This window comes from Chaetodon auriga, chromosome 19, assembly GCF_051107435.1.
Source record: "Chaetodon auriga isolate fChaAug3 chromosome 19, fChaAug3.hap1, whole genome shotgun sequence".
NCBI lineage: Eukaryota > Metazoa > Chordata > Actinopteri > Chaetodontiformes > Chaetodontidae > Chaetodon > Chaetodon auriga.
Genome location: NC_135092.1, coordinates 13,160,110 through 13,183,839, shown reverse-complemented (window position 1 = coordinate 13,183,839; position 23,730 = coordinate 13,160,110). Strand labels below are relative to the sequence as shown.

At 41.2% G+C, this 23,730-nt stretch overlaps 1 protein-coding gene across 1 annotated transcript in view; it reads right to left on the bottom strand.

The window, feature by feature from the left end:
- pdlim5b (PDZ and LIM domain 5b) overlaps positions 1-20,629 on the bottom strand; it is a 35,473-nt gene extending 14,844 nt beyond the window's left edge. The window contains exons 1-3 of the mRNA XM_076758813.1: positions 20,546-20,629; positions 15,501-15,606; positions 5,030-5,181 (exon numbers count right to left, since the gene is read on the bottom strand). Coding sequence (XP_076614928.1) covers positions 5,030-5,181; positions 15,501-15,599 — 251 coding nt within the window. The 5' untranslated portion in view covers positions 15,600-15,606; positions 20,546-20,629. The remainder of the gene's footprint in view (positions 1-5,029; positions 5,182-15,500; positions 15,607-20,545) is intronic.
- Positions 20,630-23,730: the final 3,101 nt, after the last annotated feature.

Here is a 23,730-nt window from a genome sequence, read left to right as displayed (position 1 = left end):
AATGTGGAGGATAACCGGAGGAATAAGCCTGAGGGCAAAGCAGACTGACGTATTTCCATCCAGCTCCTGTCTCTTTGAGGGCCAAGAGAAATAGTCTGGCATATGGCATTTGACTGAATGATGGAGAGGCTAATAGACACAGCTTTCTCACCACACACATACACGTCTTAGCAGCTTATAGACTCACATATCCATCTTTTAACATGGAGGGAAAACTGCACAAATAAGAGCAGCCTTTCATTTTCCATGCGTTGTTTTCACTTGACTTCCACACATAGTTTCTGTAGCAGAAAACTCATCATATTAAATCTTGCCTGGAGTGAGAACACAGTACAGATACTGTACGACATGTGGGAGGATAGAGAGGAGTAGATTTCACATATGCTCTGCATGTCATGCACAGGTTACATTATTCCAAGACCTTGTTGAACAAGATCTGCCCTCTTACATTTAACTTGTGTGATAAATGTTAAAACTCTGTGGGAAACCTGGCAAACACAGTGTGTTTTCTCAGATTTACCGCCGCATGAAAATTTGAACCAAAGCACGGAAAAGAAGGAAAACAAGGAGAAAAAAAAACAGAGGAAAGCAAAACAAAACAAAACAAAAAAAACTCCAACAGAGGGATGTGGAATTAGCGGGTGTGGAAAAGAACTTTTCTTTCTGTATTTCTGTTTTTCTGTGCAGCCAGCCTATCCGCTCAGTGGCAAAACTCACAGCTTGTGTCTGGCACATCCTGTCTCTCCATGCTCTCCCTCTTCTCACTGCTCCCTCATATTTCACCATGAATGAACATCTTGGAAGAGGGAATTTTGTGCTGTTGAGTAGTGCACACAAGGGCAGTTCTTTACAGAGAGTCGAGGACGGAGATTTAAAACTGCGACAGCCCTAACAGTGACAGAAACGTGACTGCTATTTCCAGAACTAAAGCTTATTAACGTGGAACTGGACAGCCTGCTGCTGCTGTCAGATGCCAGTTACACTTTGCTAAAATGGTTATTGCCAGTGTCTGCACACGTGTCAAGTGGGAACCCGGTGTACTTGCCCATATCAGCAGACACATGCATTGTTGTGATGGAAGGCATTCATAACATTCATTTCCATGTGCCCTGTAAAGTCCTCTCTATGGCGCTTCGCTGTGTGAGCAATGACTCTCTGGTCATGTGTGCTTGTCTTGGCAAGCAAATAGTGGAATGATAGTTAACCACAGGACTAAACAAATAAAATTCAGATTGCATTTAATTGCATTTAGCGATCCAACCCACATCGAGACCAGATTGAAGAATAAAGCAGGGGAATGAAGGGGTTCTCCTTAAGGTCAGATCTCTGGACACAGCGACCACAACAAAATAAACTGCAACTCTAGTTAATGCATCTTTTTTAACGCAAGTCCAAGAGAGCCTCCATCCTTTCTGACTTTTCTTCCGACCACCACACCACATCTGGCTGAGGCAGCCAGGAGTCAGTGGGGGCTATGGGCCGCATTGGACTGTCCTCTCCTTCACCCTGTTATAACCATTCCATAAGACTTGTTGGGTGTACATTGGCAATGTATGAGAATGTATGTAGACTCAACCCACAGCCGCCGAGCTGACTTGTATCTAGATATAGTAAGTGGCCTGTGGGGGAAAAAGGAGCAATATCTATATCACATACTGGAGGTTTTGGTAAATCAAATTTAAAGTTGGAACAAAGGAGGTTGTGTAATCAAAAGGGGAAGAGGGTAGCTAGAGTAAGAGGATATCCTGAAGGTCTAGGTGTTTCCACTATTCATCTAGAGAATGTTTTTGAGTTTGTGAACAGTTAACAACTACCAAAAGCTCCACGCTGTCCTATTCCCCCAGAAACAAATATGCGCGCGCAAAGTGGGAAATAGACAAAAATCTGAAACAATCTTGCGCTGAGGGAGCTGACATGAGTACGTGCGTAAAACATCAGAAAAAAGTTGGATCGCAGAGCCAGCAGTGCTGATCTGTATTATCTTTGAGGTTTTGAAACCAGGTGCAGGCAGCCACAGCCTCTGGGGAGTGGTGTTTCATTGTGCTATGCTGCATATTTCAATGACAATAAATAAACACTAATTATCATACTTTCCTGAAGATACTTCCCACGGCCGCCTGGTGCAATGGACTGTTTGCTGCTCAGCAACAAGACTCACATCACAGTGGAACAACAAGTACCCGTAAAATCCACTGATTACTGCTGGTCATAACCATGTAAGCAAATATCCAAAGGATGGAAGATAGGAAAACAACCGTATTAGCTAGAGCTAGCGAGTGCTGTCGGACACCGCTTCGCCTTCTTTCCTGAGACCACAGCCTTGGAAAGCGAAACCTGGTTTCTCCCTCTGTCACACGACACAGAACAGCTCTTTGCTCATTCAGACTCATCTTGACAGTTCTGTTATGATTTACTATATGGTGGAGCAACAGGATGAGGAGAGTACTTTCAAACCCAAAGTCCATTTCCTCTCCCTGATGAAAACAAGCCTCCCCGATGGACGCGTAGCGAGAATTAACAGAAAAAAGCACCTAGCAACAGGGAAATAAACACACTGGCATCAATGACGGCGAGTTCCTTTTAGGCAAGACAATATAAGGAAACACTCAAGATATGCAATACTTTAATTGTGTTAATTGGATGTTTTTTTTTATTTCCAGCTATTGGAAACAAGATATGAAAGTATGTGACGGTCATTTTATAGCCACTTGTATTAAATGTTTTTTAATGAGTGATTCCAGTTTGATTAAAGCACATACAGACTTGGATTGGATGCACAAGTGTCTTTTTGAGGAAGTGCTCTGAGAATGTGAACTATGACAAAGTGCCATAATGGTACTAAACTGCAGTCACATTAATCATCTCTTGGCACTCTTGGAATGTTATTATGACCCTGGCAGACTTATCAGTGATCATCAAAACCATAAATCAAATGTGAGAACATGGATGGAGAAAGTGATGCATATCAGAGAGAATTCTTGTAGTTAGACTGTGTTCTTATAGGGCTGCATATAGTATGTTACACTGAGCTTTTGGTACACGAAAGGACAGCATAAAGGTCAGTAAGACGTCTAATCCTACTTTCTTCAAGCTTCTTTGCACTGATATCATATACTTAATTTTCGAGTCCCAAGTTAAAAGTTAACAATTTCTTTCATTCTATTCATTCGGCTTAAACCCAGATTAGGCTCCATGAATATTATTAGTATTATACTAATTATAGAATTAGATCCCAGTGGAGGCTTCAGAGGATTGTTTCTGACTCGAGTGATCATTGAGTGTTAAAAAGTCCAAAAGTTGAAATTTATTTCTATCGATGTTATATTCACTAAAGAATGTTGATTTTAATTTTTTTTAATGACTTATTTAATCCCATGAATCACTTTATTCAAACTGAGGATTTAGCTGGAGGATTTTTTTTTTTTTAAGGGTGACTTCATAAAATACAGTGAGAGACGCTTCATTCAAAATCCTCAATAATGGCTTTGCATGTGAAATGTAACATTTGGTACAGCCCTCGCAGTGTGTGGCTCTAAAATCCATCTTTCTGTGAGATGGAATATTAAACATGCAAGCCTTCCTCGAAAAACGCAGCCAGAAATGAAACAAACAACAATCATGTATCATTTGTACCGAAGAAACCTTTGTTGTTTAGCTGGTGATTTTAGTTGTAGTTTACATGTTCTGTGAGGCCCGAATGTTTGATGTTTCATTGTGCATCCATTACCCACAGCAGATTACATGCAGCTGTGGGATGGGGCTATTTTAGGACTATTTTCCCACGATTAAAGCGCAGAGGCTCTCTCTGGCTTTGAAGTGGTGATGGAATGACAGGACATGCAAACCAGGCTTTGACTTTTTCTGTCAACATGTTTTACAGTTTGGGAAGTGTGCGTGCTTTGCTTCCATTTGTTTGTGTGACACTAAAGCTACTCTCCTTCACACTTGACTGCAGAAAATGGACTGCGCTTGGCTAAAGCTCTTGGCTAAAAACCACCAGAGAGGCTCTTTTGTTTTGATTCATCTTCTTCAAGGTAAAATAAAACACTTTTCCATCTGAACTGGGTGAACTTGAGCAGCGCCTGTGAAAAGTAATGTTAAATTTGAGCTATTTCTTTGTATTACAAAACCAACTGAAGGTGTCCCTTTGAGTGACGCTTTGGCCTTCTTGTAAATGGACTATAAACGCTGTTTGGACTGAAACCTTTTCTTGGTGGACCTCAGTTGAATCCCTGTTTTCTTTTCTTTGAAGCACATATTAAGGAACAGAGGGATTTCATTGAAAGTGCTCCCAATACTGCACTAGAGCTTTAACACACTGAAGGGCCCCAGAATACCAGGCTCTTCCTTTTGTCTAATGGGAGAAACAGAGGATCCGTTGATGAACTCAACATGCTCAAACCAAAACTAATCTGCAGACTTTTAGAGATTCTGCAGCATAGACTACACAGCCAGGAAGGACATGCGTAAACCATTAATTGACAGCTTCTCTGTAACAAAACATAATCAAAAGGTTCTTCATTCCATCTTTCTGATGTGGAATTGAAGTTTGGATAAGTCAAAGACTAGAAGACTTAACCCTCAGTTCTACTGATTTGCACTGAATGTGTTTAATGTGGTCTAAAATGTAATGCTACGCCGTAAACTACACAATTCCTTTCCATTAAAATGCCCTACATAAAATTAAGGGAATCATTATAAACCCGATGTCATGCCAGCCACCCCCTGTCCTCTATTTTTAATGCCAATGACAAGACACGTAAACCATTGCTATCGTGTAAGAAACATCAAGCTAAATTCCATCTTTTCAATGTTCCTGAACTCCTTACGGGACCTCTGTGGCATAGCGTGTGCTGTGACAGAAACACTGAGATGTTTCAAATGAGCACAACATGAGTTCATTTGTTTCAAATAACAAAAAAGCCAACTGAAACCAAATGGCAATCAAGTTTTCTATTGTTCATCTAAGATCATTTTGTGTGTTCAGTACCCCGTGAAAAGCAGTCCATGTGCTGTGTGCGCATGTTACCTCTGTAGAGTGAGGCTGAGATTGCCTGTGCAGGCCTTAATCTTGTTCTGGGCCTCTAGGTGATTCATGCTGTCTGTGGAGATGCCATTAATGGACAGAATGATGTCTCCAACACTCATCTTGGCTTTGGCCGCCTTGCCTCCATCAGTGAGCTGCAATGACACACATACAAAAACAAAATTAAAAAAGAAGCCCATCGTGCACATATTTGCTCCAAACAGAGAAGAGCATTCACAAAGCATTCAGTTACATCAACTCTGCCTCTTGTGTTAAGATTACGCTGTGTTAACATTTGGAACTTCAGGGTTTGCACCTGTAGATTCAAACAAAATGAATAAGAGAAAAGAGAAAATGTTGTGTGTGTATATTGTGTTGATTTACTTCTTGTAATCACCAAGAATTGTGCTCTCCTTTCCGTTTCCTGTCTTATGTAACTTTTGTCAGATGAGATATCATCTTATCTCTTCACAACATCACGACATCCATGGGCCCGCCACCAAAGCAATCTGCCCTTTAAAAGAGTCAAAACATTCCCACAATGACGACTACCGAAGCGTGAATTTCACTCAAGATACAGAAATTTATTAAAAGTTAAAAAACTGAAATTTCTAATTTACACACTTACTTAGGTGCTGTACTTGGAAAGAGCACCACCGCCTATGAATACGGCATCAGGTGGGATTGGTCCTGCCTCTCCCAGCTTTGCAAGTCTGCATTTGGGAAATCCACGACTCTTAAATACTCCCTTGTTGATCATCTCAAGCTCCGTCAAAGCAAAATGCAGACTGAATGCCTCTAAATTGTAATCTTCTGTTCTGCCCTCAGCATTTTGCTGTTGTTGTGTCTCTTGAGTGCATTCAGAGACCTGAATCCACTCCAGGGTTTTTGTTGCTGTGCTTTGTTATTGTGGGGCTGACAGGTGGGCAGCTCATGTGCTCTGGAGCACCTCTTCACCTCTTCCTTCATGATTTTAATGTATTTGGCTGTACCTCTTGTCCGTCTGATCACACAAATGAATGTCGTTCCAAGCGCTTGTATATGAAGAACACATTGTATTTCAAACCCTCTATGTGTAAATTATGGGCAAAGTGAGGAAAAGCTAATTAAATATTTATAGAACATCCATGCATTTAATACTTCATAGCTTCCATGTATGGTAGCAAGAGCTTAAAAGCTTAAAGCTCTATAACTGCTGGTTCACCAGAGAGTAGAGTGAGGTGGGGCTGAGGTTTATCAGATCTTCTACTGCTTTCACCACGCTGAGACTCGCATTTAACGCACGGCGAATAACGCAATAAAACCATGACAATGAGATGACTCTCTTGCAGGTGTGGTGATCGAGCACTGATTACACAAGGCTGCGCACACCTCATCAATCACTCCGCGCACTCGCAACACACCTGTACAGCCACGCTGGCTGCAAACTCGGGAACAAAAAAAGAACACTGTGTCCTTATTATCTCGTGCAGGCTTTGTCACGATCATCTTCATGTCTCAGCTGCATGAAAGAGCAGCGCTCACGCCAGCTGAAGCCTCAAACGTTTAAGCAAAAGATGAACATGGGAAGCACATTCTAGTCTAAGTGAGGCCCATGAATGTGCTGAGAGAGACTGAGAAGTGTAACGAAGATGCAGTTATCTTCAGTCGCACACTTGAGAGCAGTTGTTTATATGAGCCAGCTCTGATTTAGACAGTTAAACACAAATCAAGATGTCCCCTCTGCCCACTGCTAAAGAATGCACTCACATTAGATAACACTAAGCCGGCTTTCCCGTAATTTTATAAAGGAGCCAATGAGACATAAAGAATGTGCCATTGTGTTAACCCTCATAATAAAACAGCAAAAGGGTGGGAGGGAGGGTGGGAGGGAGGGAAAGAATGAGGAAGTGACAGTGACCGGCACATTCTCTCTGGAGCCGTGCTTTCCTCATGTCATTATCAAGTAGATCAGTAGCGGGACGTGTGGAGCGCATAGCTGAGGCTGATGTATGCATACCGACGTCATGGAAACCCATAGAGCAGCCACATGCTAAGTGTTACTCACAAAAGAGGCAGGGTATTCACTACGCATGCATGAACACTGCTTCAACTGACTCACTTGACTCGGCGTCCGGCACAGACTCACAGACACACCTGCCAGCGTTTACCGAGTCTGCCCTGACTCATTTGCTTTCAATAAAACAACTCATTGCTCTTCGGGTGCACGGGCTAATAAAGAGAGCGCTATTCAGAGATCACTGGCATCTGCTGGCTCTGCCGAACTCTGCTAGACAGCTCCAGAGGTCATTGGCAGAAAAAAAAAAAAAAAAAGAAAGAAAGAAAGAAAGCTGCTGAAGGGTTGTTGAATGAACTCATCCCTGGGACATGGATTCTTTTTCTCTCAGTCTCCCCACGTCTCCCTGCCTGTGCACCTTTGTGCGAGTGTTTCTGTTTGTTAGACAGGAGGAGAGGGAGTGAAAAAGAAATCTGACGTTATCTCCTTGTAGGGATGTGAGAAAGAATAGTATACAGCTCTATATTTGGTAATTCCTCAAACATGTACTCTTTTAAGACATGAAGGACTTTTTTAATATGTGGCTAACAGGGTTTAATGTTTCAGTCTGTGCGAACAGAGAGAGCTTTATAGGCCCAAACCTCTTTCAGTCAAACACTGTCTTTCTCACATGGATACAAAACAAATACATGTTACAGTAAGAATCCCTGGCATTCACAGTCTATAAATATAAATCAAGAGAGGTCTGAAGCACTCGTGACAGAGAGCAGATAAGTAATGAACTGGAACTTTGGCTGTGCTACTCTCTCAAGAGAGCAGGATGTCTCAGCAACAAATCAACCACATCACACTGTGCCAGTTGTGCACTTAATCAAAATTTGCAAAACACGCGTTACTATTTTAAACCCTGCGAGGTCAAATAAAAAAAAAAAAAAAAAAAAAAAAGAGTGATCCAGGGCAGTTTCACACAGTGTAAATTAAAGTTTAATTCGGAGAGTAAAAAGGCTACGAGCTGGGGCTGTGTGTTAGTTTGGCAGATTAGAAGGATGTTTCCAAATGAATGAAGTGTCTTTCCAACTGCGTTTACATGAATGGGATTCCAGCTACATAATGGTGGAGCTGCTGTGCTGCTGTGGTCCTCTCCGCACTGCTGGTTTTACTGCTGTGCCGTCACTGGTAATGACTAGCTGTTCCACACTACACATGTAAGTGCCTCTGCTCCGTCAAATGTAGCCTACAGAATATTACACAATACTTGGCAGATCTATCTTGGGGCTTATAGTTAAATCCTATAGGACACTGGAGATTATGACATTACCAGCTAAAAAGACCCTTAATTTATTGCTGCTACAAATGCCTTTGTGGAAGAACGCCATCTTCCCCTCATTGTAAAGAGATGAAAAGAAATTGAGAGGGATTATGCACCAGGCTAACTGTAAAAACACAAGAAGTGGAGCAGAAGCCTAGAAAAATTAACAGTCCATTGCTTCCATGTGTCTTCCATTTATTATTCAACCATAATCAAATACAGCCATAAAAGCAAATGATAAAAAAAAGGTTCATTATGAAGATTTAGATGTTTACTCGGTCTTCAACTTATCCATAATAAGGCAATAAATTAATACATAAGACAAATAAAGGATTCTCTAAGATTCATTATTGGTTAAAACAACAAAGTGAAAGCAGTTTTGTTAAGTAGCTGACGCGGCTAAATTCATGAAATACACCGCCTCTCCAGAAAACCTAAGCTGCTGCCAAATCTCTTAATACATCAGAATGCTTTACTAAACAGATCAATGCACCTGATTTACAGTTACAGCATAACAGCAAACATTTTAAATTTCACACAAAGCTCTTTATGGGAGAATATTGCTTCTATTTACAGCACTTCCATTAAAACCAGCCACATCTAAGGTAAGGTAACACATTTAAGATAACACTTCAGCACTTGTGGGATGCTAATCGTCTTCCATGCTGGTGTAACTACCCGCCTTCAGTGAAATTATGGAGTAAGGATGAAGGCTGTGGTCATTTCAAATTTCAGAAGCCATGTTACAGGAAGCGCCTTGTGGTGAGGACTGAAGGCCTGTGAGATGCATGTCATGTCTGTGTAGGGTAGACTAAGACAGAGGACCTTATATGGAAAAGACTTGGGTCTAACATTATGCCATCACAAACACACAAAGCTAAAGCAGTTTGACTTACTCTTAACCAGAGACGGTTCAGAAAGCAGACGGCACACGTACAGTCATTTCCTGAGTCTGTGTCACATGGCTTTCCCTGGCCCTTTAGGAGACCAGTCTGTTCACTTCAATGGGAGAGGTGAATGTGAGCACAGATTATGACCGACTCTCTTGCTCCCATAGTGAAAAGAACTAAATATTAGACCCATTTTTCATGTCTTCCAAACATTCTGCTACTAAAATGGCATTTTTCAGAAAAACAAATCAGTAGAGAATTGACTTTGTTTGAGACCTAAGGTGCAAGCATTACATTTGTACATATTGTTTTAACATGGACAAACAATGGTCCATCAGTAATGCGTTAGTGTTAAAAAGTGCCCAACCTTTGTGCAGCAATAATAACAGGAACAACTTTGAATGTATCTAAAAACCTGAGTGATGACTTCATAATGTTGTCTCTGAATTCTGAAGCTCATCACACAGTATCATGTTCCCCATCCAGGAGGCAGGACAGCGGTTCCTGCATGCATTCAACCTGCAAAACTCATCAAGAAATACATAACCCTGCTGGATCTCTGAGAAGAATCTGTCAAGAGGACACAAGACAAGACAGCGCACAGCAACCTGCTGCGCTAGCACAGCAGACGCCATGAAGTACGGTTTATCGCCAAGAGAAGTCTTCTCTTTTTTACGCTTGCACACCTGCACTGCCTCGCACAAACTCTTCAAACTGTAATGAGGCGGAGACATGAGAAGAGCGGCAATGTACCCTACAGCGGTTGGGAGGAGACTAAACAGTAAGATCCCTTTTTTTCCTCCAAGCCAAACATCGCAATTAAGGCCACTTGAACAGAGGTAGCCCCGCGGTTGTCATGGTTTGACCCCAGTCTCTTACTACATCAATCAGGCTGCTGGAAAACACGAGATGCCAAGCAGACCTACATACGAGCTCTTACTCAAATCGCCATGACGACGCAAACAAAACAACACAAAGCAGTACCAATCCGGCGCTGAATACTGAATGCTCTTTAGTCAGGTCAGAAACAAACCCGGGCTGACTAGCACCGCTGAGGCAGATGATATGAAAAGGCTTTTAGCCATGGTGGGGTTTGAGCCAAGAGCGAGCGCTGGTTTCCACTTCCATCCGTGATTCATCCGACTCTCCTGCAGGGTTTGAAGCGGACCTCTTTAGATTCAGCCATAGAGCGTGACGATCGTTAGGTTTCACCTACTGTTTGGATGGCAGAATGTTCAGGCTGTGTAATTTATGAATGAGCGGGCTGACACAAAAAGACAAGTTCACCTCCTGTTAGCATAATATACAGTTTCTCTGCTTTCCAAAAGCTGCAACATGAACGCACAGGTTTGTGAAAGCTACAACAACATAACTTAGACAGCCACTCGAATACCAACACATATTTTGCATTACCGTGAAGGTAATTTTTACTTCAATGACGGTGGTTACTGTTAAATGGACTGCATTTATATTACACCTCAATCCAGAGAGCTGTCCAAAGTACTGTACTTTACAATGCTGTTATCACCGTGACTGTCACTGTGACTATCAGTGGTGATGACGTCTTAAATGCAGCAGACCTTAAAAAAACAGCGATAATCATGGGTTGTCGTCCAAGCTGCAACCATGACGACAGATCACGTGCAGTGGCCTATTGTGTCTCTGAATTTAGTAGATTGCTCCTTTAAATAGCTTTTATCAAATAATAAAAAAAACAGTGTGAGTGATTTAAATCACAATCAAGTGACAGCTTGGTTATTCTTTATAGCTCTGCCATATAAGATTGGAGAGATTGAAAGCAGATGTCCTCAATACAACTCTAGACAGACCGAAGGGAGATCACACTGGGATCAAACACATACTGCAGATAATAGTTTTTTACTAAACCCATATGTAACCTGAACGCATCTTTAGCACTCTGCACGGAATCACAGATTATTAAATATGCCTTATGAAGTCAGTACACAGAAAGCTGTAAAATACTGGATAAACATGACTGGTTTCTATCAAATTCCAGTTTCCATGTAAGAATGCTCAAGAGATTTTAATACGAGAGACAGATCAAGAAATACGCACAAACTGTTTGGCAGCTCTGCAGCACAGATCAAGCTATCTGTCTCAATGATTTTCTGAAATGCCACAGGGATTTTTTTCACTGCCTGATTTTATTTTTTCTGGACCTGAGCAGGACCAAAAGTTATGGCTCAATGTCCGACAGAGCAGGCCAGAGGATACTTTATCCAATAAGCTCCATGATACAAGCTTCTTCCTGTATTAAATGTAAATCAATGACAAACATACAATAAACCATATTCACACAGTGTCCATTTTACTCTGACGTCACGCTCGGGGTGGGAAACTCTAATGCTGTTATACAAGATGCAAGTCGTATAAATGTTGTGAAGCTGACAAATGGTGATCATTTCAGTGCGTCCTGATTGATCAGCAACTGAAAAGACAATGGGTAGTGAAAGTTCAGAGGGACATCAGGCCATATTCCAAGGCAAAACAACATATTTGATAACCAATTAGCTTCCATTAGACAACAGCTAGCATTAGCATTCACACACTTTTGAGCTGTGGTGACACGATAACGATTTCTCACATTTCTCACTGGGTTTCTCAGTGTAGGGCTCTCTGGCTCTGTCGGATCCTCTTCTCTTAATACATATGCACAAAGACGACCATTTACCCCTCATGTTGATGTGGGTTGCCCAGATACGCTACATCATCACATTCCTCTTCTCTGCGAGTGAAAGTAGCTTCACCATATTAACACATAATGTTGATACTTGAAGAGGAACTAATCTGGAGGTTCAGACTGCAAATGTGAAGCTAAAATTAGTCACAATGTTTACTCAAAGTATCACACGCCACTAAAACAACAATCATAAGGAAAGATAAGAGGGGGAAGTGAGGGATTGGTGGGAAAAGAGGGGGAAATTTTACTGTGCTGACCCCCACGTGACCTACAGCAAGCAGACATTTAGACTGGTGAGAGTTATTGTCATTCAGTTATTACTTGAGCTTCAGCTCTGATAACCTTTTCTTACATAATACAGTTTTGAGAATAATGTTAGTCCAATGAATTTATGAAGATTATGAAGATTAAAGATATAATTTACTCCAGTGTTACGTTTTCCACTGTTTCATAAGCAATGCAAAAATAATTGAATTTTGAGAGTGAGTTTCCCATGTGGAAGCATGTCAAGAAATGCCTAAAAAGGAGCTGGAAGAACTACAGATGACGGGGACGGAAAGAGTCTGGGGGGACAGAAAGTCATCCTTATGGTATTGGGTGGTCTCACTTTAAACAATCCAGCTGCTTTATTGAAGGTTAAGTCTCAAAATGTCCACATTTGCAGACTCTTTAACCTTTTTTAACACATAAACACTGCAGTATATAATACAATGCAATCCAATTCAACAACTCTGCAATTAATGCAACTTTCATCTCTATGATTATTTTCAAGGAGTGGCTAGTATGGCAACTTTTGAACATTTATTTTGTCAGCATTGGTGTTCACAGTGTGAAACCCAACTCAATATCACACACAATATGACTTATGGTATGCATTCCACCACATATTTGGATTTTGTGTTATTGCTTGGCCAAAACCAACTATGCCTAAAAAAGGCATCAGGATTACAGGCTGTGGTGGTCTCGTAAGTAACCAGCCTTATATACCGTACTGTGCCGTGTGTAATCTGTGGATCAGTTACATATGGTAAGCATATGTAAACTTATTACATCATTATTCCCTGGTAATCTCACCCATCTAAGATAAATAAATATAAGCTTTAATGTGACAGCGACAGATGCATATTCTTTACTGCAAAGCCTATTTAGCATTGTGGGTTGCTAATGAACCTTAAAATAGGCCTGTGGTCGACACAATTTTCACTCATCTTATGAAGGAACTGAAGTAATAGTTAAACTGCATGCAGATGTTTCCACGTATGTACCTTCTACTCACTTGCTCCTCCCTTTATACAGTTACTCCTTTAACTTAGATTAGAATACACTAATCATTACAGATGACTTAGTTGGAGTAGCAATTTTAAGACTATTAGATTCAAACTTTTCCGCTTTACTGCAGGAAAAAGGGGTCCACCATGCTTTATTTTGGCTGTGTCTTATGGATCATTAGGTTTTGGAAGATAAACAGACAAAAGGGACACTTATTCCTGGCATCTGGACAACGAGAAGAAATCCGAGGCGTTCGTGGTGCCATTCACTGGTCGTGCGCTGGGTTGAAAATATGTCACAGGAATGATACTAACCAATAATGCGATGGAATGAAAAGCTGTGAGAGTCATGTTGCCTGGCTCAGCAGTGCTGTGGCATGCACCAGACCACTTATGACTCAACAGCACAGGACTGCTGGTGGACACAGGAGGTATTCAACACTTTTATGGTCCATGGAGCAGAAATGATCAAAGCCATACTTTAAAACCATACCTACCATATGACATGCACTTGTGATTTTAACAGACTCAAAGCTTCTGCTGTGCTTTTCTGACACCTTTCCCAACTCACCTGTCTGATTTTATTTTAAACTCTCTAGTAAAAATATGACATGGCTCATCCCTGCTAACATCATAATTATACATCAGGTGCACATCTGCTTTTCATCTGTCCTGTGTGCTTTATACAGTGTGCTTACTGCACAGCATTGACTGAAAATCTTTCTTACCTCTTACGAAGGTAAGTCAAGTGTAAATAGTAAAAATTCAATGTGAAATTAGGGTCAGTGCAACTTCGTCCATGCAGGCCCTCAGGAACTCAAAGTGGAACTGTTTTGACCTGTTACAAATGAAGGGTGATTTTGGCCAGATGTTGCATTTTCATAGGCTAGTGCCAAATTTGCAAGGGCAACGGAGGCAAATGGAAATTTGATGTTGATTTTGTTGTCCTCTTCCTGTCTGAAAAGGCTTTTTCTATTTTTGTATATTCTTATATATGAATGTGCTCCCAAAACTAATCAGGTGATAAGTGTGGAAGTGCTTCATTCATGTAATGTTTTTTTGTAATGTTTTTTTAGATATGATGTTAACATGTCTACTGACAGCTACATGCCATTATGACAACATTAAGTCCTGCATTCCATTGTTATCATAGTGGCAGGGGCATAAAAATAGTCTGAGCAGCTATGCTGGCCTTCTCTTCTCTTAGAGTAACTATGTCCTAACACAGACGGTCACATTTCCACTGTAGAAAAAACACTCCTCCTCCCCATATACAACGTTCAAAATTCTGTTACTGATCCAGCCAACAACAAATAAACAGTGACTGACCTTGATCATGACACTGAGATTACAATTACATAACAGGAAGCAGCAGGATCTGGATAACAGTGTTCATTCTGTAGCAGCCAGTGTTGTTGTCAAAGCGCAGACTACAAGCTTCCTACGTTTAATCCTGTTTGACAAGAAGCTATGTTAGTATAATTGAGACACTTCAGATGCCCTTGGGTTGAAAAAGACTGCTACTTGACAAACCAACAGTTAGCTGCACTGCAGACTTTTGATTTATACAACTATCAAAATGTTTTGCACGGAAGCATGCTATGCTGCAACACGAACATAAACAGTGTGACTATGTATAGGCTGAGGCTGAACCACTGTCATAAACATGCTTGTTTCCAAGCCCTCCAGCAGCCTTTCTACTGGCTGTGGCCTCAACAGAACCTGGTCACTCAGAGCCGAATCCCAGTATTTGAGTGCATGTGGCCCAAAGTTCCAAATAGTTATTACAGAACCACTGTGGCTTTCTAGAATTTCAATCAGATGGGCCGTTTAAGGACAGGTTCCTGCTTCCACTGCAGATCCAGTACACATAGTCTCCTGGGCCTCGCATCAGGAATAACACCAGGGAGAAAGGCCAGGACACTTCGCACTATCACTCATCTGAACGACCAAAATGACAGCAGCCGTTAACAGCTATTGGCTTAGTCCTCCAAATATATCCTGAAAGGCCATCAGAGAAATTCAAAAGAGGTTTTTTTAAATTGGCGGATGTTGTGGTTATGGTTCAGTTATGTAACATTATTATGACAATAGTTGTAGCCTTGGCGGGAGACTGAGTGACAGAGGCCGTGAACTGTTAGAGAAGTTGTCTAAATCCAGCAATGAGTGTCACACAGGTGATGAATGGCACATGAACTTTAATCACTGACTAGGCAAATGGCATAGTGAGCATGAGCAGCATTCCTCAGAGGTGATTGTCGTGGAGTGAAGGGTACATAAGTGGCGTGTGTGTGTGTGTGTTCCACTCACCCGTGAGATGGTGAGGGGCAGACAGAAGTCCTTCCCTCCTTGCAGTCTGAAGCCCCAGGGGGCAGGGCCAGCCAGGGAGACAGTGTAGCTGCTGCTCATGATTCACCTAGAGACAGAAGAACAGATACTTTACACTCGATTGTGCATGAACCCTTATTAACAGGCATATAATCCAACAGGAGGCAGACTCCACGCAGGCAGAACAAACATCACAGATACAAGAGAGACTACAGAGGAGAGGAAGAGAATAACAGGAAAAGGTAGATGTAAACAAACAGCACATCATGCACAGTAATATACACTTGTGCAGCCAACAACTGGCATCAAGAAAAGATTACTGTTTTCAAGGGAGAACGCTGTAAACTGTAAATTAAGCTTAACTCAATCAGAAACATGCCTCCGCTGAGTCTATATTAAAGGTATGCCATTGCTTGTTTTCCATCAATGTGCGTTATGAAATTGTTAACCAATGCCTAAAATACTCAAAATTTAACCAGACCTGGCAAATTTTATCACAGTGAAGCTATCTATATTCTGTCTATTACAGTCCTCTTCTGAAGCTGCTAGCTCTCTGTTGACAGCTTTATAGCAGGATCAATGTCCTGGGTAATGCCATTTACAATGGAGGTTATGGTAAGTGGACAATATGTCATGCACAGTATATCCTCTGAAGTACTATTTGACAGTTACACTGAACTGGCAAACAAAGACATAAGACATAACCTATAATGAGGTGTGCATTGCAGGATTTATTATACAACAGGAAGTCAAACTCAGTGAGAGTTAAAATCCTGTGACACACACCTCAGTGTGGACCCGCTACACCATGGTCATTTGACAAAAAGCACACTGGACATTTTAGACTTTAGAGCACAGAAGCATTAAATGCTGTTGGAATGGGGAAACGGGGCTTGCACTAAGCCACAACAAACACTGACAATCATTTGTTTACCTTAAAAGAATCTCACATCAGCGACTCTGGAGATGCACTTTGGACCTATTATGTCAGTGTCCCCACACTGAACCTACTGCTTGTAAAAAAAAAAAAAAAAAAAAACGCTCCGATGAAAGGTACCCAGACTGAGACAAACTATATTTTTCTGAAGTAAGAAAAAAAATAGAGAATGTATGCCAGCCTGTTGTAGATAGACAATGGCACGTCTTCACACACATGCAAGATAAAAACAATATACGATTATATATAAAAGATATTCCCAGGAAAACATGGTCTACTGACCTGCCCAGCACCTGTATAATCCTCAACACTCATTCCCGGGGTTTAGAAATGGTGATTAAGAGATTGAAACCTTGATAAAAAATATCTCGCGTGCACTCACATCTTGCTAAGACCCCTGTTAATCCCTTGTATGTAACGCAGTGAGCATCGACCTTTCCTCGGGCAACTGTGATGCTGCTGGGCCAACACAGGGAAAGGTAAAGGTGAGAGACACCCTGGATGGTCGGGGCTTGACAACATTTTCATTTGAGGGCAGATCTGCCATTTTCATAATTTTCAACCATTTCAATGGCGACATCTGCATTCATCTACATTACCTCATGGATGGATACATATATCATATCCTGATTGCACATGTGTGCATTCAAGTTAAACGAACAGGTCCAAAAGTGAGACAGGGCTAAGAGTATTTGGTGCAGTAAAATATTTCATGCACTATTGAGTTTCACCAGTTTAAGCCTTGCCTGCCATGCATTCCTTTCCCCCCCAAAAAACCAAAGCTGAAAGCTATTTATTGGAAGCGAGACTGAGGTTAAGTGCAGTCACATGTTAAAATTTAGTGCATTATTACATTTACTAGGTTGGAGATTGAGGAAATCGGTATACCATATTTGCAGAATACACTTTACTTTCTGGTCTGGTATGAGCATTCAGCTATCAGACTGTACTGGATCTGTCTGTGTGCCTGCGAGGCTCAATGCGAAGGTTCAGATAAAACCACAGATCACGCGGAAATGTATCACCTCTGCCCTGCCCAACAGGAAGCGCGAGTGTTGACATGAAAACACGACATCAAAGGCTGAGCTCACTGGCATTATATGTCACGTACAGTACATTGCAATTACATGAAAAAGGGGAAATGTAGAATTAAAGCTGAGTGTAACTCTGAAAACGGCCTAACGGTCTGGTGTTTCTGCTGAACAAATTGGGGAAGGCAGTAAAGGAAACTGGAAGTGAATCGATGGATTTCATTTGGTGTTGAACTTTTTAAGTTTTCACGTGTAATGCTGACGACAGATGTTTGAATATCTGCTCGTTTATTTCTGGCTTTTGGTGAAGAGGATTTCAATTTACAAAGTGCATAAACCGTGGCTTGCAGAACATGTGTGAATGTGGCTTCTTAAACTAAGCAATTAAATGTTTCAATGCCTCCTTTGAAAAAGAAGGAGGAGGAAATATTCACACATTTGTACGCTGGGCAGTGCACAGGAAACATGCTTCTCTGACAACCGTTTCATGAATAATAATGCCTTGTCATTCCAGAGGCATGTCATTTTGAGGCTGTAAGTCATGCTGCCGTCACAAATCCCCCGAGGGACGCAGCACCACCTGCTGCAGCCTGTCACCTGGTCAGATGTATGAGACAAAGATCAAATCAAAGGGCCGGTCTACATGCTGTCTCACCATCGCGCCTGGAGGCTCTTTAAAGAAGCCAGCAGAGAAGCCACAAAAGGGTGTGGGGAGGTGGGGAGAAGAAATAAAATCACATGTGAAAGTGATAGGCAGGAGGTGAACACCTGGAAAGCACGGAGCACGTAGCTCTCCTATTTATACAGCATAATCAAACTTACATACCCCAACATAAATACTCACACGTATGCATGCGGAATATGCAAGTCTATAATAAGGCAGCAACCAATTGAAGACAGCTGTCTCCCTCTTCAAGGTGACCCAGCATTGAGGTGAGCCAAGATGTTCATTTTTAGGGGAAATTACAAGGCCTAAACCAGCATATGGCCCATAAATTGAACTTCAACGCATTCTATTTCCACTCCCATCATCATTATTTGAGAAACGTCCTTGTACAGATGACTGTTAAAACTGTGATTAACAACAGGTGTTTTGGATGTTTAAGCACAAAAAAAACTTGACTTTATCATTCTTTACTGCAATCCACTGCAGCTAAACCAACAAAGACATGAAAGCAGCTGATGTCCTAACCTCAGTATGAGGAACTCAATGACATCTTTCACACATTTGCAAGCTTTGTTTACCAGTTCATTTGAGCCTGCGCCTCTGAACTGACAATGGTGACAAGCACTTCATTTTCTGTATAGAAAAACAGACTTTGAGCCAAAAATTCACGGCCTGGGGAACAGCCCTTGAGGAATACACAGCATTGAACAGCTTTATTACAACTATGTCAGCTGTTCACGATGGATTCTTTAAGTATTAGATTTCATAGCCACATGGGTGTATCTCAGTAAAGGTACATAAAATGTTGATGCTGAAACCTGGCTCATGCTCAAGTCACATTGGACCTTCATATCAGTAGCATTTCTTTTCCTAATATGGAGAGAACAAACATTAAGCACATCTCAAGTCTCTGCTTGTTTTGCAGTCTCTAATGATATCATGCATAGACACGAGCAGACACACCTTTTAGTGTTCCCAAACAGAGGAAAACTTATGAGCTGTGCACACGTTTTTTATCAGCGGCACTCACATCAACCCTTCTCTGAGCTGGTTTGAGCATAATTCTGCTTATTTTCCACCTTATCTTTCAAGTTCCTGCCATAAGGGCGCTTCTGCGTGCTAAATATTTCAGCACTTTCACACCAAAAACAAGATTACAACAAAATCCTTTCAGCACAGCACAAATGGGTCCTGCTGGCCAAGTTATCTACAATCTCAGACATGTCTGTGTTCTCGTAGTAGATGCTATTTTAACTTGCTTGATCTAATCAGCAGGCTAGATACTGAATTTAACTCCTCACACAGCAGAAAATCTCTCTTAACTGGAACTCAATCACAGGTCAACAGAATTGAATACAAGAGTCATTCACTCCCCTGACCTCCATGACCTTTCTGCTGCAAGCGTCAAACTACAGCTGTGTCCAGTCATGTTTCCTGCAAGTGATCTTTAGTTACTGGAAAGACAATGTCTCAAAGTTTTGCAGAGTGTACGATTTGACTCTTCAGAGTTTCAGATGTCATGCTCATTTCTCAACGTTTCCTGGTGACATCATTCCAGGACATGTTGATTTCACAATGTACTGTACCTCACTAGTGTGCATATTGTTAGTCGATACCAAAATTATACTTCATACGAATAAATATTAAAAAATGGTCAATTTTTGGAAGAAAACACCATCTTCGAAGATTTTTTTTTTTTAACGGTCTCACAGTAAACTGCATCTTTCAGTATCCTTGGCTTGGCAGCTGTCAGTAGAACAACTTGTTCCAACCTGACTTTATGGGACACTTTTAACACACAGGCTGATTACACATGTTTGGTGTGAAGCAACAGTTAACCCCTGTGACACACTCTTACATTCAGTACATCTATTACCAATTCTCTCCTCTTCAAATGCTTACTTTTAATGAACTAAAGGCTCTTACCTCAGAGTGTGCAAGTCCAGACCACTTCACATAATATAACTTTCCAGAGTAATCCTTTAACAAGTTTTTTTTATTTTATTTGGCACCAAGTGACATCAGGTCGCTTCACAGGTTTGTCCTCACTCTTGTGTTTACTTTGAGGACGCACAAGAGCGTCTGTACAATCCAGCGCGGCTACTTTTTTCTTCTCACGGAAACTTTAATTTGGTTTCCTCAGTGGGTGTGACAGAAAGCACATGTCTGACATAGTTAATTCACTTTTCTGACGGATTTTTAGCCCGCTCGTTACTATTTAAAAGCCAAGTCAGCAAACAGATATGCAACTATGGTCGGCGCGCTGATGTTCATTTAATTGCACCTTTGTAACAGGCAAATAAAGCCGTGAAATGATAACGGTAACACGCGCGGTGGCGTTCTCTCTCTCGGTATCTGAAATATTTTGTCAGACGTACTGTGCGGTACTCACCTTGCCTCGTGAAGCCGGGTCTGCTGTTCAGAGAGGGAGAAGCGTGGCTTTAGTCCGTTCAGGTCTCACTTTCGAAGTGAACTGGACTGAGCGGAACTGAAACTTCCGCATATAAGCCAGCCCCATCTGGCTGCCGGTAGGAGGGTTTACAGTAGTGTGTGTGAGGTTGTTGACTGAAGGCAGCACAGCAGCAGGCGTGGGCTTGTCACACCGTGGGATAATACAGGTGAGTCCAACCAGAGCTAACACCCAGAGCGTCCTTCAGCCAACTGCTACTGCAGCAGTTTTAAGGCTAACGCAAAGCACAAAACGCAAGCTAGCCCTCCAGAGGCGAATGATAAAGCCTGGCCCCAATATGCGAAAGGACCAAATCACTACCTGTCTGAAAGTTGATAAACCCTCCCAGGTGTCCACGAATTTGACTTTGCTGCTGTTGTGTTGTCAAACGAGCCTCAGCTTGTGGCTAGTTTCACACTTTTGCACTGGTGGTTAGCTTACATCTGAGTCACCAGGCTAAGCTAACTCTAACTGTTTTTCTAACTGTTTTCAAACACTGAAAAACAAACAAACAAACGCTGTGGCTGAGTGTTGGACAACATCACTGTTTATACTACATTGTCTTTAAACAATTATACATCCAGCTGGAACACAATTACTTTCTTAAATAATATTTTCAAAAATCACATTTTTGACGAAGATGGCAGCCGGAAGCGAGGTGTTTCTTTTTTTTTCTTTCTTTCTTTTTTTTTTTTTTTTTTTTTTTTTTACACGGTTAAAATGAGAAATGTAAGCTGTCCCTGTTATATGTGAAGATTTTAAACTTAGGCTTTCACTATTGATTGCCTAAATCCAAAGCCGTCCTAATTTTTGGTGTTTGACTGTGTCACATATCTAACAGTTCAGTGTAACTATCTCGAACACTGTGTACTATGTAAGCTCTTAAATAGACCCTTCTCACAAATTATAGCTTCTCTGGAACCCCACACATACTTGTGCCACTTGTTCCTTCCTGCTTGATTTAATGCAGAAATCTCTATAAATCGCTTCCAGATTTGATCTTAAAAAAGTGGAAAACTTTACTGCGTGATATCTGCCCTTGATTGGATTAAGCTTGCACTAAAATCAAGGAATTAAAAATGTTTGCACTGGCATTTTTAAGGAAAGCTCTGTCATTCAAGTAAGGAAGGAAATTGTTAGTTGTTAAAGGAATGCATGAGGTAGATGTGTTTGCATGATGTCCTGAAAAAAATATTTGAACATGTGACAGGCATCAGCTTTCCTTGTTACATCAGCGAACACTGATGTCATTCTTCCCACAAAATGCCTCCTGTATACAGGACAGACAAGTCACATGGACATTTCTGAAGTGTGCTGGTGTGTAAATAGAAACCTGAACAAATAGTGGTATACAGTATGTGACATATGAAATGCAGTATAGTAACATCACTTTAGTTACTAGCAAGAATTGTGGTTATTTTTGATTTTATGACTCATTATGTACAAGTGTGTTAAGTGGTTCTTGTTTAACTTGGATGCTGTATCAGAACAGGCTCCCCAGTTTTTACTGGCATGGTGTTGGTATGCTCTCTAGTGGTACGCAAAGAAAGTGCATGCTTCACAGCTCATGCATTTACTGTGGATTTAAGACACTGTGTAATCCATGGCCTTGGGGTAGGGAGTGCAATGTTAGTCCTGCCTTCCTCTGTAAAATGGCAGGTTGGTATGTAAAAATTTGTTGCTCGTCTTGTTGTCATCTGGCTCAAGGCTGAGGTTTTCTTAAAGCCAACTCAAGGCATTAAAAAAACAATGTGAGCTCTGACCATCCAAAGTTTTAATTAACACAGAAAGATGTTGATAGTGTGCGATAATAGGCTTTTACCTTTGCTTACTACATTCCTGGCTTCATTATGCTTTTTACTGCTCTCTCATGTTGTCTCTCACTTCACCGAGCTTTGGTCACCAACTCACTCGCCATTCCTAGAATAAGCAACAACATGTAACTGAAAGGGTCCAAATGTAATCAACAAGGTTTTAAAAACTAAGATTAGATAAAAGTGGTCTCGAATATTTTAAGATGTACAGAAAAATATACAAATAGTAATTGGCAGATTGATTTTGATGTTAGTCCTAATTCACATGTTCTATTAGATTCTGTGTGAAGTGCAGCAGAGCAGGTTAGGCAGTTCAGTTCAGTTCAGTCTGTCTATTTGATGGCATGTCTGGACATTTGTCCTGTACACTAAGCTAAAATAGTATGCAGTCCCATTTGGCAGACAAAAGCCCCTTAATCTCTCTCTTTCAAACAATTCAGGAATGTGCATACTGAGGCATCAGCATTGCACAGTATTTTGTTAAACATTTTAATTGCAGTGCTGCTTCACTATGTTAGTAGACAAGGCATTCAGTTCTTCGCCACTAGATGCCACTAAATTCTACACACTGGACATTTATTATGAATTGATCTTTTTTTTTTTTGCACTGTGATATTTTATTAAATAAACATGCATTGATTCCTTCTACACACTAATTGGTGTGACCTACTCTACAGATTACCATTAACTGTGGTTTCCTTTATGCTGCATACGGCTTTCTTTCAACTATATGTGTGCCATGTCAATATATGGTTAGAAACCGATGGAAAGCCCAGCAGCAAAATCCCCCCGTGCATGTTTCTGAACCACTGAAGTGTACTAGTCCTTTATGTAAGGCTGCAGCACGTACCTTTAAATCATCTTTACATAACTGGATAAGCAAACCTCTCAGGAAATCCTGGAATTAAAGTTCAAGGACCGTTTGGAAGGGGGCTTTGTGTGTGTTTGAATTTGAAGGAAGAACACACTTTAAGAGTCAGATAACTGGCCTCACCTTTTGAGGAAACTGCACCGTGTGATTACATGAGCAAATAAATAAAACAAATAAAAATGAAAAAGCAGGCATAATGTAGTGCAGCAACCCCCTGCTGACACAGTCATACATTGAACAGATCCATATTATTAATCGACTTTGGTCCTCCTGTGGGCTCAGATGGTCAGCGCACATGCATCGTATGTCCTGGTTTTAAATCCAGTGTGGGACATCTGTTAGATGTCATCCCCTTCTCTATCTCCCCGCTCTTTATCTCCATTTACTCTAGCTGCTCTAATGTGTGCAAATATGCTGACAAACAGAAAATAAATGAGATTTGT